The 16613-nt window shown below is 40.1% G+C and overlaps 1 protein-coding gene and 1 long non-coding RNA gene across 2 annotated transcripts; both read left to right on the top strand.

Annotated features, from left to right (window-relative positions):
* The first annotated feature begins 446 nt into the window (after positions 1 to 446).
* On the top strand, positions 447 to 1358 carry LOC144710916 (U-box domain-containing protein 28-like). Its single transcript, XM_078584759.1, has one exon. The coding sequence runs from the start codon at positions 447 to 449 to the stop codon at positions 1356 to 1358; it is 912 nt and encodes a 303-aa protein (XP_078440885.1).
* Positions 1359 to 3471: 2113 nt separating this feature from the next.
* Positions 3472 to 7158, top strand: LOC144711214 (uncharacterized). The gene is made up of 5 exons (XR_013583497.1): positions 3472 to 3895; positions 3981 to 4682; positions 5673 to 6098; positions 6209 to 6745; positions 6932 to 7158. It is a non-coding gene; the product is annotated as an uncharacterized LOC144711214 (long non-coding RNA).
* The last annotated feature ends 9455 nt before the right edge of the window (positions 7159 to 16613 follow it).

The following is a 16613-nucleotide window of genomic DNA, read 5'->3' as shown; positions in this document are numbered from 1 at the left end:
TTTTTACAGTTCTTCCTAAGGCTGTAAGCCTGTAAGCCTGTATCGTAAGGAAGGAAAAAAACAAGGTACCCTATCTCACCGCGATTTCATCTCTGCTCTGGACTTCAGAAGCGTAAAAGACTGTTCTTGAAACCTCAAAAGGTCAAGGAAAAAACAAGGGGAAAGTGCCCTTTTTTCTCCCGTTTTTACCTCTCCTCTTCTCTAGGTAGCAAGAAACAGAGGGAGAGAAACCGAAGAGTTTGACCGGATGGGAGGCGGTGTGACTTGTCTGCCTTTACCTAAAAGCCGGACGCACAGTTACCATTCAGGGCAACGTTCAAGGAGGAGACATGCGAACGGGATACAGTATATTTGACCAATACCCATGTTTCCCGGCAAGTCACCGACTTCTCTTCTTATAAGCAAAGTCTAGAGCTCAGTCTAGGCGGGGCCGACAGAAGAGGAAGATGGCGGAGAGCGTGCCGAGCTCTTTCCTATGTCCCATATCGCTGGAAGTGATGAAATCCCCCGTTAGCCTCAGCACCGGCGTGACCTACGACCGCACCTCGATCCAGGCCTGGCTCGACGCCGGCCACAACACCTGCCCCGCCACCATGCAAGTCCTCCCCTCCAAAGACCTCACCCCCAATCTCGTCATCCGTCGTCTCATCGACCTCTGGTGCGAGAACTCCACAAAGGACGTTAACGGCGCCGGCGTCTCCTCTCGCTCTCCTCTTGACCTCTTATCGGAGATCGAGTCCTCAGCCGAGCCTCTATCAGCGCTGAAATCGTTCATGGATCCTGATGTCATCTCCGCCGTCGATCCTGCCCGCTGCATCGCCGTTCTCAGCCGTCTGATTGTCTCCACGGAAGGGAGTCCGAAGGTCGCCGACTGTGCGTTGTCTTGCCTGCTATCAATCTCTGAGCTACGGCGGTTTGGGCCGGAGATAGCGGGGGAAGGAGTTGTGGCCTCGCTGGGGAGGATTCTGTCTCGGCCGTCGACGCCGCATCCGACGGCGGAGAAGGCGCTGAAGCTGATGGAGAGCTTGGCGGGGTGCGCAGAAGGGCGGGCGGCGATTTGCGATGACGCGACGGCGGTGACGGCAGTTCTGGGGCGGATGGTTATGGCGGCGCCGGCGGCGGCGGAGTACGCAATCGTCGTGGTTTGGACGATTTGTTATCTGTTTAGAAATCGCAAAGCGCAGCAGGCGGTGGCGGCTAGCAATGGCCTTGCGAAAGTTCTCTTGGCCATGCAGTGCAACTTCTCCGCCGTTGCTCGCGAGATGGTGAGAGATTTGTTCAAGCTCTTCTTCGTCAATCGTGGCGGTTGCCTTCAAGCAGACTGCGATATCAGGGCCACTCACATAATGCCCTTCTGATATTTTGTCTTGAGACCTTTTTTGATGTAACCTGGTGATACCTTAGAGAGAGAGAGAGAGAGAGAGAAGAGTAAAAGCCCATCGATTCGAGTTGCTGTTAATTTCTCTACATCAGACCATCAGTCTCCGTTCCACGATCTCTCTAGTTTCTGCTTATTCTATGAGATGCCCGGTATGAAAGGAGAGGACAGAATGGTGTCATGGTCAAGGCAAGAGAGAGGGCGTTGTTGGAGATGGGACTGGAGAGAGAATGGAGGGCGAAAGACGAAGTAGTGGCCGACCACGGATCGTGGGGACGTCAAAGGGTTCAAGTTGAAAGATTCCAGTTTAAAGCGTGATCGATAGCATCCTGAAATAGCGTAGGACAGCCACACCGAGATAAAGCTACGGAGAAATGATATTATCTGTGGAAATAGGTAATGAAAGCCTATTACCATAGGAAAAGAAAAAAATTGGGCACGCAGTAAAAGTTTTTTTGGACTCAAGTTTGAGAAAGTAGAACCTTTTTTTATTCTGTGGAAGCTATTGGATTCAACTTTGAGAAAAGTAGATGCGTTATTTTCTTCTACAAGACATCATTTCTAAAGTCAGATTATTTTCTTTGTTAAGACTTGTGATATTTTTCCAGCACAGAGATGCTTGAAGGAACCCCTGGGCCGTAAAAATGGCATGCTACCTATTTAACGGATTGATGGGCTGAATTATTAAAAACAAGAGTCGTTTTGAACATTATCACAAGTAGTTTTTGCCCATATGCAGCTTTAAATTGTTGTGGACTAAATCATTGTATGTATACTCGTGTATTTACAAGCTGTGGATTTTCTCATCTTAAAGTATTTATACAACCTGTTTCTTTCCTTTTTTCCCAGTTGGAACAATGTCTCCTCATAAGAACAAACTGATATATGGAACTCGCAAATCAATTTTCTGTACCGATTCAAATATCCAAACTCCTGGTATATGACTCTAATAACTGGATTTAGATCTATATATGGTGCCGTCATCTGAAACCGTCCTGACACCTGACGCATCCTTCTGGGCTACATCAACACCTTTGGGCAAATTTCTAACATATCCATCAAAATTCGGACATTGACATCTGATATCGTTTCGATTTCATCCGGGTATCAGTTAACAGGTCGTAAAATATTTTATATCTGACAGATGATTAATAGGTAAACATTGCTCTGCAGTCACAATCCATGTCTTTGACCCCTCTTGTTATTGAAATTAGGCTTTCAGTCAGGGATGGTCATAATATCAGCATACTGGACGCTTAGCTCCCAATCCAGCAAGTAACTACATAGCAACTTGGCAGGCTAACTACTATTTGAATTCAGCCTTTTGCATTAAACAAATGTAAACAATGTAATGAGAGAATGAATAATGAAATAAAAGCATGCCCCCCCCCCCCCATAATATACTAATTATTACATTAATATCATGAATTTCCTATCTTTATTTGTATGGAATTTTAAGTGCACTATCAAGCTTGAAATGGTTACATTGGTTTCTAGAACGATATTCTAAATTTCTTATTTTCTTGGTATTTTTGTGAAACTCTTTGAAATCAAATTTATAAAGTAAATAATTTTCTGACTTTGGATAATTTTTAAAAGCATATGATTTCCCAAATTTACATGCCACGCTGGTAATCTATCACACAAATCAAAGAGGAGAGAGAACTGGATGGTTCACAAACATTCAACTTCAAATCGCACTATCTAAAGCAACATAATGAGCCTTTTAGTTCAAATTGTGAGCATCGATTTGTCTCTTTGTCCTCCATCTTTATGTATGCCATCATTTGAACATGTTCGCGTCCCATTTGGACTGTTCGTGTTTGTGTCCGTGTTCGTTCGCATGTTCGTGAATGAACGAAACATTTTTTTCCACCCCTACTGAGAGGGGGGAGGGAGAGGAGGGGGGTGGTCCAGACTCGAGAGAGAGGGAAAGGGAGAGGGAGAGTGAGAGAGAGGGAGAAGAAGAGGGAACGATCGATTGATCGAGAGACATAGGAAGAAGGAGCGGAAGCGATCGAGAGAAAGAGAGAGGGAGAGGGAGGGGGAGTGATCGAGAGAAAGAGAGAGAGAGGGAGAGGGAGGGGGAGCGATCAAGAGAAAGAACGAGAGGGGGAGGGAGGGAGAGCAATCGAGAGAAAGAGGAAGATGGAGTGATAAAGAGAGAGAAGGAGAAGGAGGGGAGCGATCGAGATAGAGAGAGGAAGAGGGAGTGATCGAGAGAGAGAGAGAGAGAGGGAGAGTTGTGGCGACGACGTCAATGCACCAACATCGGACGCGCCACCTACATCATCCGACACACCGGGCATGCAGACTCGTCATCTACATCAACTAGATAACCGCCAGACTTCAGACATGTCACCACAGCCTCCCGAGACGTCCCGCATCAGAACACGTCACCAACGATAAATCCAGAACTGTCCTTTGACGTGACGCAATTATACGTCGCCCACGATTTATTTTATGTCATTTCTCGTATTTTCTCTTTCCTCCACAACCTATATGAAGGCCAATGTTGTAAGAAACACTTGGCAAAGTTATATTCAAGAATTGAGTTTTTCTCTTCTTGGAGGACTTGTCCTAACCCGTTCATCTTCTCCAGATTGCCGCCGGCATCGTCGACTCCGCCACACGCCGCTGACTGCCGTCCTCTCTCGCCCTCTCCCTATTCTCTCTACCAGGTCGCCCTGCACCCGCTGCCAGGCCGCCTCGCGCCCTAGCGCTAGGCTGCCCATCGCCTAGGCGCAAGGCCGTCCAGCACCCACGTGCCAGGCCGCCCTGCGCCCTAGCGCCAGGGCCCCGACGCCGACCGCCCCGCCAAGGCCGCCCACGCTCGGCATCCCAGCGCCGGCCGCCCGCCAGGGCTGCCCACACCAAGCGCCCTAGCGCCGGCCGCCCCTCACCGCCTGCGCAGGCAGCCAGCCGGCCGCCCGCGCAAGCTACCAACCCCGCCACCCGCGCTGGCACCCACACCGCCCATGCAGGCAACCAGCCGGCCCCCCGCACTATCAGCACCCACGCAGGTAGCCACTGGCCGTCTGCGCCTTGGAAGCCCGCACAGGCCGCCAACCCGGTCACCCGTGCAGGCGCTTGCCCCATCTATCTATGCCCACGGTTCGTCAGCCATGCCCGAGCATCCTAGCTACTGAGCGACCAGACTTCGTCCGGATATCCCTTTGCTAGGGCCGCTCAACGCCCGGAATACCACACCATATCATCCAAGAGGGGCCACGCAACGCTTGGATCGCCAAGCCTAATTACGACCAGAATTCCCCGCAGCCTCAACACGTACTCCGGTGCTGAGGTATGCCTGATTTCTTTGATGTCGTGTGTTCTTCGCCCAGTATTCCTCAAGAATTCGTCCACCGCCGTCGGATTTGCTTTGAACTTCTTGGAATTTCAACGATTAGTGGATTAGGTCTTTCATGAGTTTTCCCGCGAACACGAATTCGAAGTATTGGATTTGGTGCTTAGGCATTGTCGCGGTGGTTAAAGACAGTACTCCCGCCCTCGACGAGGAAAGGGGATGCACCACCATTATTTCATTGGATTTAAGTTTACGAAACCGATCTTATGGATTTGTGGTTTGGTTTATCCCTCCCATTCCTAAACCAACCCATCCCAGCAACCTGTGTCATCCTTCCTATCTCATTAGTTGTTTTGCATCCATCATCTAGCTGTCCTGCAACAGAGAGAGGGAGAAGGTGAGGGAGCGATTGAGAGAGGGAGAGAGAGAGTAAGAGAGGGAGCGATTGAAAGAGCGAGAGGGAGCAGAGCGATTGAAAGAACGAGAGGGATAGAGGGAGAAGGAGAGGGAGTGGAGCGATTGAAAGAACGAGAGGGAGAGAGGGAGAGAGGGAGTGATTGAGAGAGTGAGAGGGAGAGAGGGAGGAGAGGGAGTGATTGAGAGAGGCATAGGGAGAAGGAGAGAGAGCGATTGAGAGAGGGAGAGGGAGAGAGGGAGAAGGAGAGGGAGCGATTGAGGGTGTCAAGAGTACGTGTCAGTAGTACTTGACAAAGGACGTGCAGCCGACATCTCAGACCATACCACCGCCACCTGCAGTCAAGTAGAAGTCTTGGGACTCATCAATTCATGATGCACCATCATGAACTGCACCCGGACTTCATTTAAATTTAGTTAACCATATTTCATACCTGAGGAATATCCAACTCTATATAAGGCTGTATGGATCAAGAATACAAATACACTTTTTCGTTTTCTGAATACCATTCTATCATTCCATTTTCCACTTCATCTTCAAGACTGTGTGTTGATTTCTCAACATGGTATCAGAACATGCTCTGTCCGGATCTGAAGGTTCCTCTGACGAAGGGATCATTCAATGACAACGACGACGCACAAGATTGACCGAGAGAATCACGAATGTTCCACAAGTTGGGATTAAGCTCACTCGAAGCAACTATCCCCTATAGATGAGCTGCATAAAAGCCAATGTTGGAGCCCAAGGACTAGGTAAGCAACTCATACATGAGAGACCTACTTCTGCTCCACCATTTTCAGATCCGAAAAATCCCTGGTGGAAGAGGAATATGGTTGTAAGGGCCATAATGATGTTGTCCATGAGCAATGAAGTTCTTCCCATCATACAAGGCTGTTTGACTGCTCTAGAAGCATGAAGGACTCTCAAAATCGAGCTATCCTCTAGAATAGAGTACAGAATTATGGAGCTGACGAATTAATTACATAGCGTCAAAAAAGGTACACGCTCCACTGATGAATTTGTCCAAGAAATATGCAATGTTAGTCATGCCTTTGGTGCATCTCGTGAGATAGTCAACGAACGTACTTTGAAATTTATTCTCCTGCAGGGTCTCGGACCAAGATATCAAGCTTTTCGAACCATCATAAACATGCACACAAGTACTCTATCTTTTGATTCTATTGTGGGGATGCTACGATCATAATAAATTATGTTGGGAGCCGGAGCTAAACATGACAAAACTCCTCCTCCAGAGGCCAATCAAGTTCACTTAGATCAACAAGCTTCAAGAGGTCAAGGAGGCCAAGGACGAGGAAATCGCGGACAAGGCTCCGCCAAATCGACTCGAACATGTCCAAAATATCAAATCTGTGGGAAGATTGGGCATCGAGTGGATGTGTGTTATGATCATTTCGGGCTATGCACTCCATGAAGCACACCACCCACACAATACGCTCGAGCTCCTCAACACCAAGTACAAGCATATTATCTCACTCCAGGACCATCGCAACACCTTCTACAACAAATCAAACACACTGGTACCTAGATAGCGGAGCAACACATCATGTCACTCTAGATCCTCAAATGATAAATCAAGCTACACCTTATCAAGGCTCGGACAACCTCTACATTGGCGACGGTACAGGTTTGTCTATACAAGCAACCTGAAATTCATTTTTTCAGACAAGTCATTACAAAATTCAGCTTCAAAACATTTTACATGTGCCCAAAATTACAAAGAATCTTCTATAAGTTCATCAACTTACAGTTGACAATAATGTTTTTGTTGAATTTTAACCACAATGTTGTTTCATTAATGATCGACGGACAGGGGCAACGCTACTCAAGGGTGACGTCCAGAACGGACTATATCACAATGCATTCCAAGCTTCTCCACAACCTTTTGTTGGGCAGGCCTCCGCTAAACTCTGGCATCAATGGCTTGGCCATCTTGCCTTTAATATTTTGAAAAATACTCTATCGCGTATTAATTTTCCTTCTAATTTACTATCAAATCCGCATGTTTGCGAACCATGTGCCATGTCTAAGGCAAAGCAATTACCGTACACATTTTTTCCACACGCATATTCCACCCCTCTTGAATTAATCTACTCTAATCTCTAGGGTCCTGCCCCTATTTTATATCATTAGTGTTTTTTTTATTATGTTACATTTAGTGATGCTTTCAGCCGATACGCTTGGCTTTATCCCTTAAAGAGAAAGAGCGATCGTATGGATGTTTTTTTTACATTTCAAATGTCTTGTGGAACAAAAACTTTATTGCAAAATCAAAGCTTTTCTTATTATGTGATAAGCCGAAAAATCACATAACATTACGTGGTCGTTGCGCTTTTTAGACTTATGCAATAAATTTATAATTCCCTTAATTACTAAATAAGAATATAGAGCAAGCAAGGGGTCGATCCGCAAGGAGGCAACAATTCAGAATTTTCAAACAATTTTTATGAATCCAGTCAAGTAATTTTGGATTTTGCAATATTTAATTCAATTAATATTAAATAATATTCTTAAAATAATCAAAATTAAGTAAAACTTAATTTTGATTTCGGTCAGATAATTCCAGATAAGAATATTATTATTATTTTAAGCTCATAAAAATATAAATTATTAATTTCCCAATTTAATAAAATTTATAATAATTTTCAGAATTAAAATTGGGAAATTAATAATCAAGAAAGTGATTTTTGAATTGGAGTTCAAAATGGATGAACTTTCGGTTCAAATTTTATTTTTGGGTTTTTTATATATTAAATTAAATTCCTAAACAATAAAAACCGAAATCTAGAGAGAGAAACAAATCAAATTAACCTAGAGAGAGAAAGTGAAGAAATTAGGGAAAGCCCCAATTTTGACCCTAAATTAAAAATGTAATGAAGCAGAAATGTCCTAAAATGATTAAGAATTAATTATCAAAAGTCAGATCTCGAATCCAAATCAAAAAGAAGTGCTGATGCATTCAAAACATGAATCTAGGGCATGTACATTTTGCCCATGCCAAGGCGTTTTCGAATCGTTCTAGAAGATGATCAAATACAATTCAGAAACTTACAAATTTGATAAAGAGATCCAGATCTGACGACTTCCAGAATGCCTCTTGTGTCCTTCCTGGCCAATTGCTTGGGGAGAGCCTCCAAAAGTGAATTTCGCCTTTTTTTTCTGACCTCTATTTAAAGATCCAACCGTCCAAATTGTAGAGGAGGAAAAGACGAACCTGCCCTCAAAATTTCAGCCCAATCGGAGTTGTAGATATCAAGATATCGCAGTTTTAGTGAGATCAAATGTGGGCCGTTGGATCTCTTTTATTTTCTCTAAAAAATCGGAATTTCCTATTGGCTGGGCTTGATTTTCTCGCTTTCCGTGTTTTGGGACACGTGCACCCTCGTTGTCCGCGTCGGCCGCACTTTCTGACTTTTCAAATCTCTCTCCTCCTATTAAATATCTTTTCTTCTCTCTCCTCTCTAGCCGCTCTACTCTCTCTCCTCTCTCTTCCGCTTTTCTCTCTCTCTCTTTTAATCACTCTATTTGACTTTTCCTATCTCTCTCCTCTCTTCTCTCCTTTCTTATTTAATTAATATATCCCTTCATTCGCCCGAATTTCGGGCGAATGACGTGGATATTCATTTTAAATGCATTTAAAATGCAAAATAAATAATCAATATATTATTTAATTAAATAAAAATCATTTCTTGCCTAAATAATGGTCATAAAAATTCAGAAAAATTCATAAAAATATGGGAAAAATTCAGAAAAAACAGGAGATGATTTACTGACCTTAAACCAAGCAAATAAAATCATGTAAAAATATTTCTTCACTGAAACAATGTCAAATTCCATGTAAAAAAATGATAAAAAATATGAAATAATAGAAAAACGACATGTTAACTGATTTCAATGTATTTTATCATGATAACATGCAAATATGACCATTAAAACACATAAATAGAATGTATAATTCAGTAATTAATCAACACCCATGAGCAATCACACCTGGGACCTAGTACCACCTCCAGACAACACAAAACTAGTTGGCCATAAATGGGTGTTTCACACCAAACTTCTATCTGACGGTTGTTTCGATTGGTGCAAAGCCAGACTAGTAGCTCAAGGTTTTGGTCAAACTCCAGGTGTAGATTATCACAAAACGTTTAGTCCTGTGCTTAAAATGATAACTTTACGAACTCTCCTTGCTTTAGCTGGAAGTAAAAAATTGAACATTCATTAGCTTGATATCTCAAATGCTTTTCTTCATGGAGATCTAAATGAAACTATGTATATGTGTCAACCTCCAGGTTTTATTTCTTCCAATTCTCATTATGTTTGTCGTCTACAAAAGTCACTCTATGGGCTAAAACAGGCTCCACGTGCCTAGTTCCAAAAGCTTAGCCAATTTTTCGTTCAAAACCAATTTATTGTATATGTTGATTATATACTAATTATAATTCCACGTTTAGATTTGATCTTACACACTGTTTTAGCACTAAGCAAACAATTTGCAGTTCGAGATTTGGGACCCGCCATGAGCTTCCTTGGTATCAAACTTCAGCGCAACCAGGTTGGTCTCACCCACCCTCAAGAATAATATGCTATAAAAATTCTTAAGCTGGCCGAGATGATACAGTGCAAACCAGTTTCTACTCCCTCGCCAGTTCAAACATGTGACAAAAAAAAGTCGAAATGCACTTCCAATCCTGATAGCACTCTATATCGAAAATTTGTTGGACGTTTGGAATACTTAACTCTCACTCGTCCTGACATTGCATTTTCAGTTAACAAAGCATGTCAGTTTATGCATGACCCAAGTGGCTCTCATTGGCAACAACCTAAGCATTTACTACGATATCTTAAAGGAACTTTGCATTTCTCGTTACAGTTTTGCTATGACTCTCCTAAAAGTCTTCACATTTTCAGTGATGGTGACTGGGCCGGTGATCCACTCAATTGGAAGTCGACTAGCGGTTATTTAATTTACCTTGGTCAAAATCTGATCAGTTGGGCATCAAAGAAACAAACCACAGTAGCTCGCTCAAGCACTGAAGCAGAATATAAAGCACTTGCAAATGTCACCGCTGAACTTTTCTGGTTAAATTCTCTCCTCAAGGAACTTCAAATTTCTCTTCTCTCTCCTTCAGTGTTATGGTGTGTGATAAACCAAAAATAGGGGTCAAATTTACCAAATTTAATCCCTTGTCGTTGTAAATTGTAGCTTATACAATAAAATTTATAAAACCCTACTTAATATGTGTAGTGATAAGTAATGGGTATCATCCAAGGGAAGATAGTAAGTTAATTCAATTGATGATCTACTTGAATAATTTGACACTAATTAAAGTTAATTTTATCTTCAATGAAGATCAAATCACCCTAATTAAATGAGGAATTTAGAAAGGGAGATGGAGAGATGCGAGGAATAGAAGAATATGGGGCTCTAAATTGAATTAATTGATCAAATTGAAAGGCTCAAAGAATTCAATTAGAGAGATTAAGAAGAAAATTTTGATTTGTTTTGGTTGGTTTTGTAGGTTTGATAATTCAGGAATAATAACTCTATTGAATAATAAAATGGAAATTTAATCGCCTACAAAGTTAACCCTTTTTAATAAGTTTTTTATATTTTTCTTTCTATGCACTTTGAATAGCTAGGTGAATCTCTTAATTTCTCCTCTCAATCCTAGTCAGGGCTTGTACATACCACTCAAGCCAAGCGATTTAGAAGTTCAGACAAAGATCAAGAGGAACGATTAAGAAATTCAACTAACAACATCCAAAAATACACAAAAAGTTCAAATACAAAGAAGGAAAAAGTACCAAACAAGTTGATCCAAGCTGGAGCACCTCTCTGACTTGCAGCTGTGATAGAGCACCATCAAGAATGACCCCCTCTTTTCGAAATTTGGCTTTTATTCTTACGTTAAATGGTAAAAATTACCATTTTAACCCTAATTAGTAATTAATTTTTATCCATCAATGTAGGACTGATGTAAATTATCTAATCATAAAAATAGAAAGAGGGGATCAAGACGAGAAAATCCTTTAAAAAATCATCTCGATCGGACTTCAGGATCAAAAGTTATAAATAAATGAATTTAAACCAATTTTAGCCATTGGATTTAAATCTATTTATTTATTAATTTAATTCTTCCACACGCCATGATGTGTCGAATGCGGATTTGGCGCAATTTGAATCCATTTTTTGGGTTAAATATCTGAGCACCACATACCCCTGGTCCTGGAATAAAAAATTTTAAAAAATAAAAACAAAATGATCCGAGGTGATTTGAAGGTACCCATACGCGCTTCATAATTTATACCATTCAAACAATGCCACGTCACCTCTTGTGCGTGCGCTTTGCATGCACAGCACGGGAGGTGAGCGTACCTCCGGGAGAGAGACTAGCCTGGAATTTGAAATAAAGTCCCTTATAAACTGGTGGCATGCAAATGGACACTTACTGATTCTTGTATATATCCATTTCACTTTATCTCTCCTCCTTTTCCTCATAAAAACCATTAAAAAATTACTGATTAATTGCATTTAAACTTTGTAACTATTTTAACTGCTTACAGCCACGACCGAGAGCTGTTTTAACGGCATAATTCCAACGAAACTTTAAGAAAAACCCCTTTTACTTTTGAAATTGATTAAATACTCATATTTTCCATATAAATATATCATTTTCCTAGTTAAAAATTCATTTCTTCCTTGAATAAATTCCCAAAAAATCCAATAAAATTCCAGAAAATTCTAGAAAATTCATTTATTCGTCCCCACATTAATTAACATCAAAATTCAATTTTAAACCTGCCATTTTTATTTAAAAATAATTATTTCAAGATTAAATAAATCCCAGAAATTTCATAAAATTAATATAAGATTAGGGAAAAATCAGAAATCAGTTGGAAACATTAAATATACGTAAATATATGATAACAACCCCATTTTAAGCCCTTTAAATGCATAAAATTGAGCTAATAGCATGAAACAAAGACCAAATTTAGGGTGTTATCAGTGTGAGAACATCGGTGCTACATATCTAAGTAAAAATTCCATTTTTCATGCTCGCACTAAACATATCAAAATTGATTATCACTTTGTTCACGATGCTGTCGCTAAGAACTTAATGCCGGTTGCCTATCTATCAACCCCTGATCAAACTGCAGACCTTCTCACAAAGGCTCTCTCTCGTGCACGATTTTGTTCTCTTCGTCTCCAACTCAACCTTCTCTCTGGGCTGAGTTCGCGGGGGGCTGTCTAGAGTACATGTCAGCAGTACCTGACAAAGGAGGTGCAGCCTACATCTCAGACCATACCGCTGCCACCCGCAGTCAAGTAGAAGTCTTGGGACTCATCAATTCATGATGCGCCATCATGAACTGCAACCGGACTTCATTTAAATTTAGTTAACCATATTTCATACCTAAGGAACATCCGACTATATATACAGCTGTATGGATCAAGAATACAAATACACTTTTTCATTTTCTGAATATCATTCTATCATTCCATTTTCTACTTCGTCTTCAAGACCATGTGTTGAAGGCAGAGAGAGAGAACGAGAGGGGGCGATTGAGATAGAGAGGGAGAGCGAGTGATCGAGCGAAAGAGAGAGGGGGAGAGGGGGCGATCGAGAGAGAGATAGAGGGAGAAACAATTGAGAGAGAAATATTTCGGTCACAACAACATCATCATTCCATTTTTTCATCCATTTTGTAATTTTCGTCATTAGTCATCCATCACAGATGACGGATGACTAATGACAGATGACTGAAAGTACTTTGTTCAGCCATCAGTCCTTTGCTCCGGATGAAGACGGATACAGGTTTTGCATGGACTGAGGACAATCCGTCATCTGTCCAACAACTCTAGCGTTACACATTAATCTTTGTCCTAAATGAGTATTAACGAATTAAATTACTTCCGATGGTATACACATTATTTATTCACTATGGTTTATTATAATTAAAGTTTACTTTGATATTATATACTGTATGATATAGTTGAATTGTTTTATCCAAGTTTGTATTAATAAAAAAATTTAAATTAATAACTTGTTTTGTAAAGAAGGATTCCGAGGTTAAGTGTTTATGTAGAGTGGACTGAACCCCACTGGGAGAAATCAAAGCCCTTGAGAATTAAGTGAAATTATATATCTCTTCTTATGGGTGAATGCCACTAACTTATCAAGACATTTCAAAGAATACATGATACAAAAAATGACTCCAACATAGGTATTATATTTTTCTTATTTAAACTATAATCTATTGTTATTATTTTTACATTTTTTAATATTAGAATAGTTTAAGCCCCAAAAATTTTTATACATAGATTGAATGGAAGTAAAGATGATGTTAAATCATCCACACATTTTGTTAATGCTTCATAAATTTATTTCTCATGGAATGAATCATGTTATGAAATTATTTTTTACTTTATTTATATCATAGTGTGACTTAGATCATTACAAAGTATTAAATTCCTATACTTCTTATTACAATGTGTTCCAAGTTTTGGGTTCAATGACCTTAATCTAGATGAAACATAATGAATTCCTGCACTATAAGACTTAGAAATAACAGAAATGGTATTAACAAAAAGAATAATCAAACATACAGACAAGCACAACTTTACGAGCATCTATTATGGATAAAATGAAGAATGAATTAAAACTTTATTTTCTTTAATCAGAAGAAGGCACAACTTTAGGAGCAGAAAAGCATAAAAGCGGTAAGAAACACATAAAATAGGATCAAATTCATGATTTCTAGGATCTTGGAGTGAGACGTGTTGAACTTATCTATCATGTGGCCTCTAGATGTATCTACATAGTCCCTAGCATGTAACATTTTATTCCTTCACTTTAATGAGCTCTGTTCATGCTCCTTTGTCATTGTTACACTGTCTAGATCAAATCAATAATGGATAGGAGAGAAGAAGGGGATAGCCCTGAAAAATTCTAACCTGGATGAATTTAATTCAGGGCCTTCCTATACGTACACTTACTAAAAATTTGTCATAAAATCCCAAAAATTTGGGTATATCCTTTGACATCCAAAATACACTTTTGAAGTGTAGTCTAGACAAAAACTATGATGGGCCAATAACCTTTATTGGTCTTCCAAATTAATCAACAATAGAATCATATAGATCAATTACTGACAGATTGACTTAACCCAAGTAATAGGTTGAGTCTCCAGACCATGGGGTGCCAAACTTCTCCTCATGTTTTGTAAGATACAAAAGAGTGCACTAACTCACTCACATAACCCATGTGTCATTTGTTACCATACACATGTTGGGTTCGGTGCCTTGGTTCGGCCATGGAAAACAAGTTCAATGGATGCGAAAGCGTGTCAATCAATTCACAATCGATCTTTAAAATAAAACATTCAAAGTACCTTTTGGGGAACTCGTTCCACCCTTGACTTTGCCGCTCCGAGATCGTTCTGAAGCCGTTCATGCGTCTGCCCTCTAGAAGTATCCACGCAAGCACTCGACACTTGGATCTCCACCTCTTCCTATTCAACTCTTCTTGGAGACTCTCCCTTGGTTGATGTAGAGAATCAAGAAAGGAGGGGCTCTCAAATTAGGCTTGCATGGGTGCTGAATATGAAACCCCTTTCCCTCTTTGTATTTTATTTGAGTTTTTTTCTAAAAAACCCATTATGAAAAATATGTTCACCAAGACCCCTATGATATTATGTGTGTGACCCTCTAAGCCCATGTATCATTCTAGTTAATAATTAATTAATAAGGTTATTGTATAACCTTATCAATTAATTATATCAACATTTAGATTAATTAAATAAGGATCAATTTAACCCAATCGATAGGTTAAGTTTGCAGCCCATGGGGTGCCCAGCTACACCTCGCGCTCTAGAAGATACCGAGTAGTCTCGAACTCTCTCATGGAACCTTTACTGTTATCGGTTACTGTATATGTATAATCCATCATCCGCGAGACTCTCGAAAGACTTGGGGTAAGATTTATCATCAAACCCTAATCTGTAATTCGATTAGGACTGATGCATAATGGGATAATTAGAGAACTCCATCAATATACTCGCTAAACTAGACATGGATTTTCTGCATTTTTATTCTTCCATGAGTTAGTCTCCTCTTATATCGAATTAACCCCTCTCAGTTATCCACATATCCTAGGATTTAAATCTACATTATAGCCTTCAAATTGGTACTATCGAATGATAACTTGCAAATCAACATGATTAATTGATACATTTTACATTATATTTATGTGTTTTAATGACCATATTTGCATGTTATCGTATAAAAATGGAGATAAATGACTTACACTTTGATTTTACTATTTTTTCTAATTTTTTAACATTTTTTACATGGTATTTAACCTCATTTCATTGAAGAAATATTTTTTACAGGGCCTTAAATATTTGGCTAAAGGTTGTTCATGGCTTTCCTAATTTTTCTGGAATATTTCCATATTTTTATATAATTATGTGACCAATATTTAGTTAAGAAATGATTTTTCGTATTTAAATAACACATATTCTATTTATTTAGCATTTTATAATATATTTATATATATATCAAGGGGCATCCACGTCATTCGCCCAAAATTCGGGCAAATAAATGGATGTATATTATTTAAATAAAATTAAGAGAGAGAAAAGAACATTATTGTCTCATTATGGCATCGCGAATCGCGATGCCATGATGAGCGAATGATTCTATAAAAAGGGCATCGACGTGGCGCGGTCGGCGAGAAAAAGAAAAGTACGTTTTTTAACTTTTTTGTGCATTTATTAAAGCAAGAGGATACCTTGTACTGTATTCGGTTAGCCGCGTGCATAAAATGCACGCGACAACCGACACACATGTTTTGTTTTGAAATAGAAACACGTGACATCAATTAGCCGCGTGCATTAAACGCACACGGCAATCAATTTGCGCGTATTAAATAGACAACAGTAAGCTCACCTCTCTTTTTTTTTTTTTAAATTTTTTGTAGGGGCTGACGAGGCGACGTGGCAAATTTTGAGCCATTTAAATATATTTAAAAGAAAGAATGATTCCTCCAATGATTGCGCGCCAGCGGATGCGGACAAGGACGTGTCAGATCGCTATTCAAGAAGGGAGAAAACGAGGAAAAAATGCGGCAGTCAATCAGAAAGCACCATTTCCTAACTCATTGGAGGAGAGATAAATTAATCCAACGGCTGGGATTAATCCTCAATAAAATGGCGATATCTTGATATCTAGCCTTCCGATTGGGCTGAAATTTTAAGGGCATGTTTGTCTTTTCCCCCTCTACAATCCCTACAGTTGGATCTTGAAAAGTGCGAAAATCACTTTTTGAAGTTCTCTCCAAGGATTTGGCAAGGAAGGACACAAGAGTTGCTTTGGAAGTCGACAATTTTTGATTCTGCACTCAAATTTGTAAGTTTTTGATTTGTATTTCAATCTTCTTCTTGAACGATTCTAAAACGGCAAGGCATGGGCAAAATGTACATGCCCTAGA

This window comes from Wolffia australiana, chromosome 13 (assembly GCF_029677425.1).
Source record: "Wolffia australiana isolate 7733 chromosome 13, ASM2967742v1".
NCBI classification, from domain to species: domain Eukaryota; kingdom Viridiplantae; phylum Streptophyta; class Magnoliopsida; order Alismatales; family Araceae; genus Wolffia; species Wolffia australiana.
Note: the sequence above shows the minus strand (reverse complement) of the source record. Positions and strands in the feature narration are given on the sequence as shown.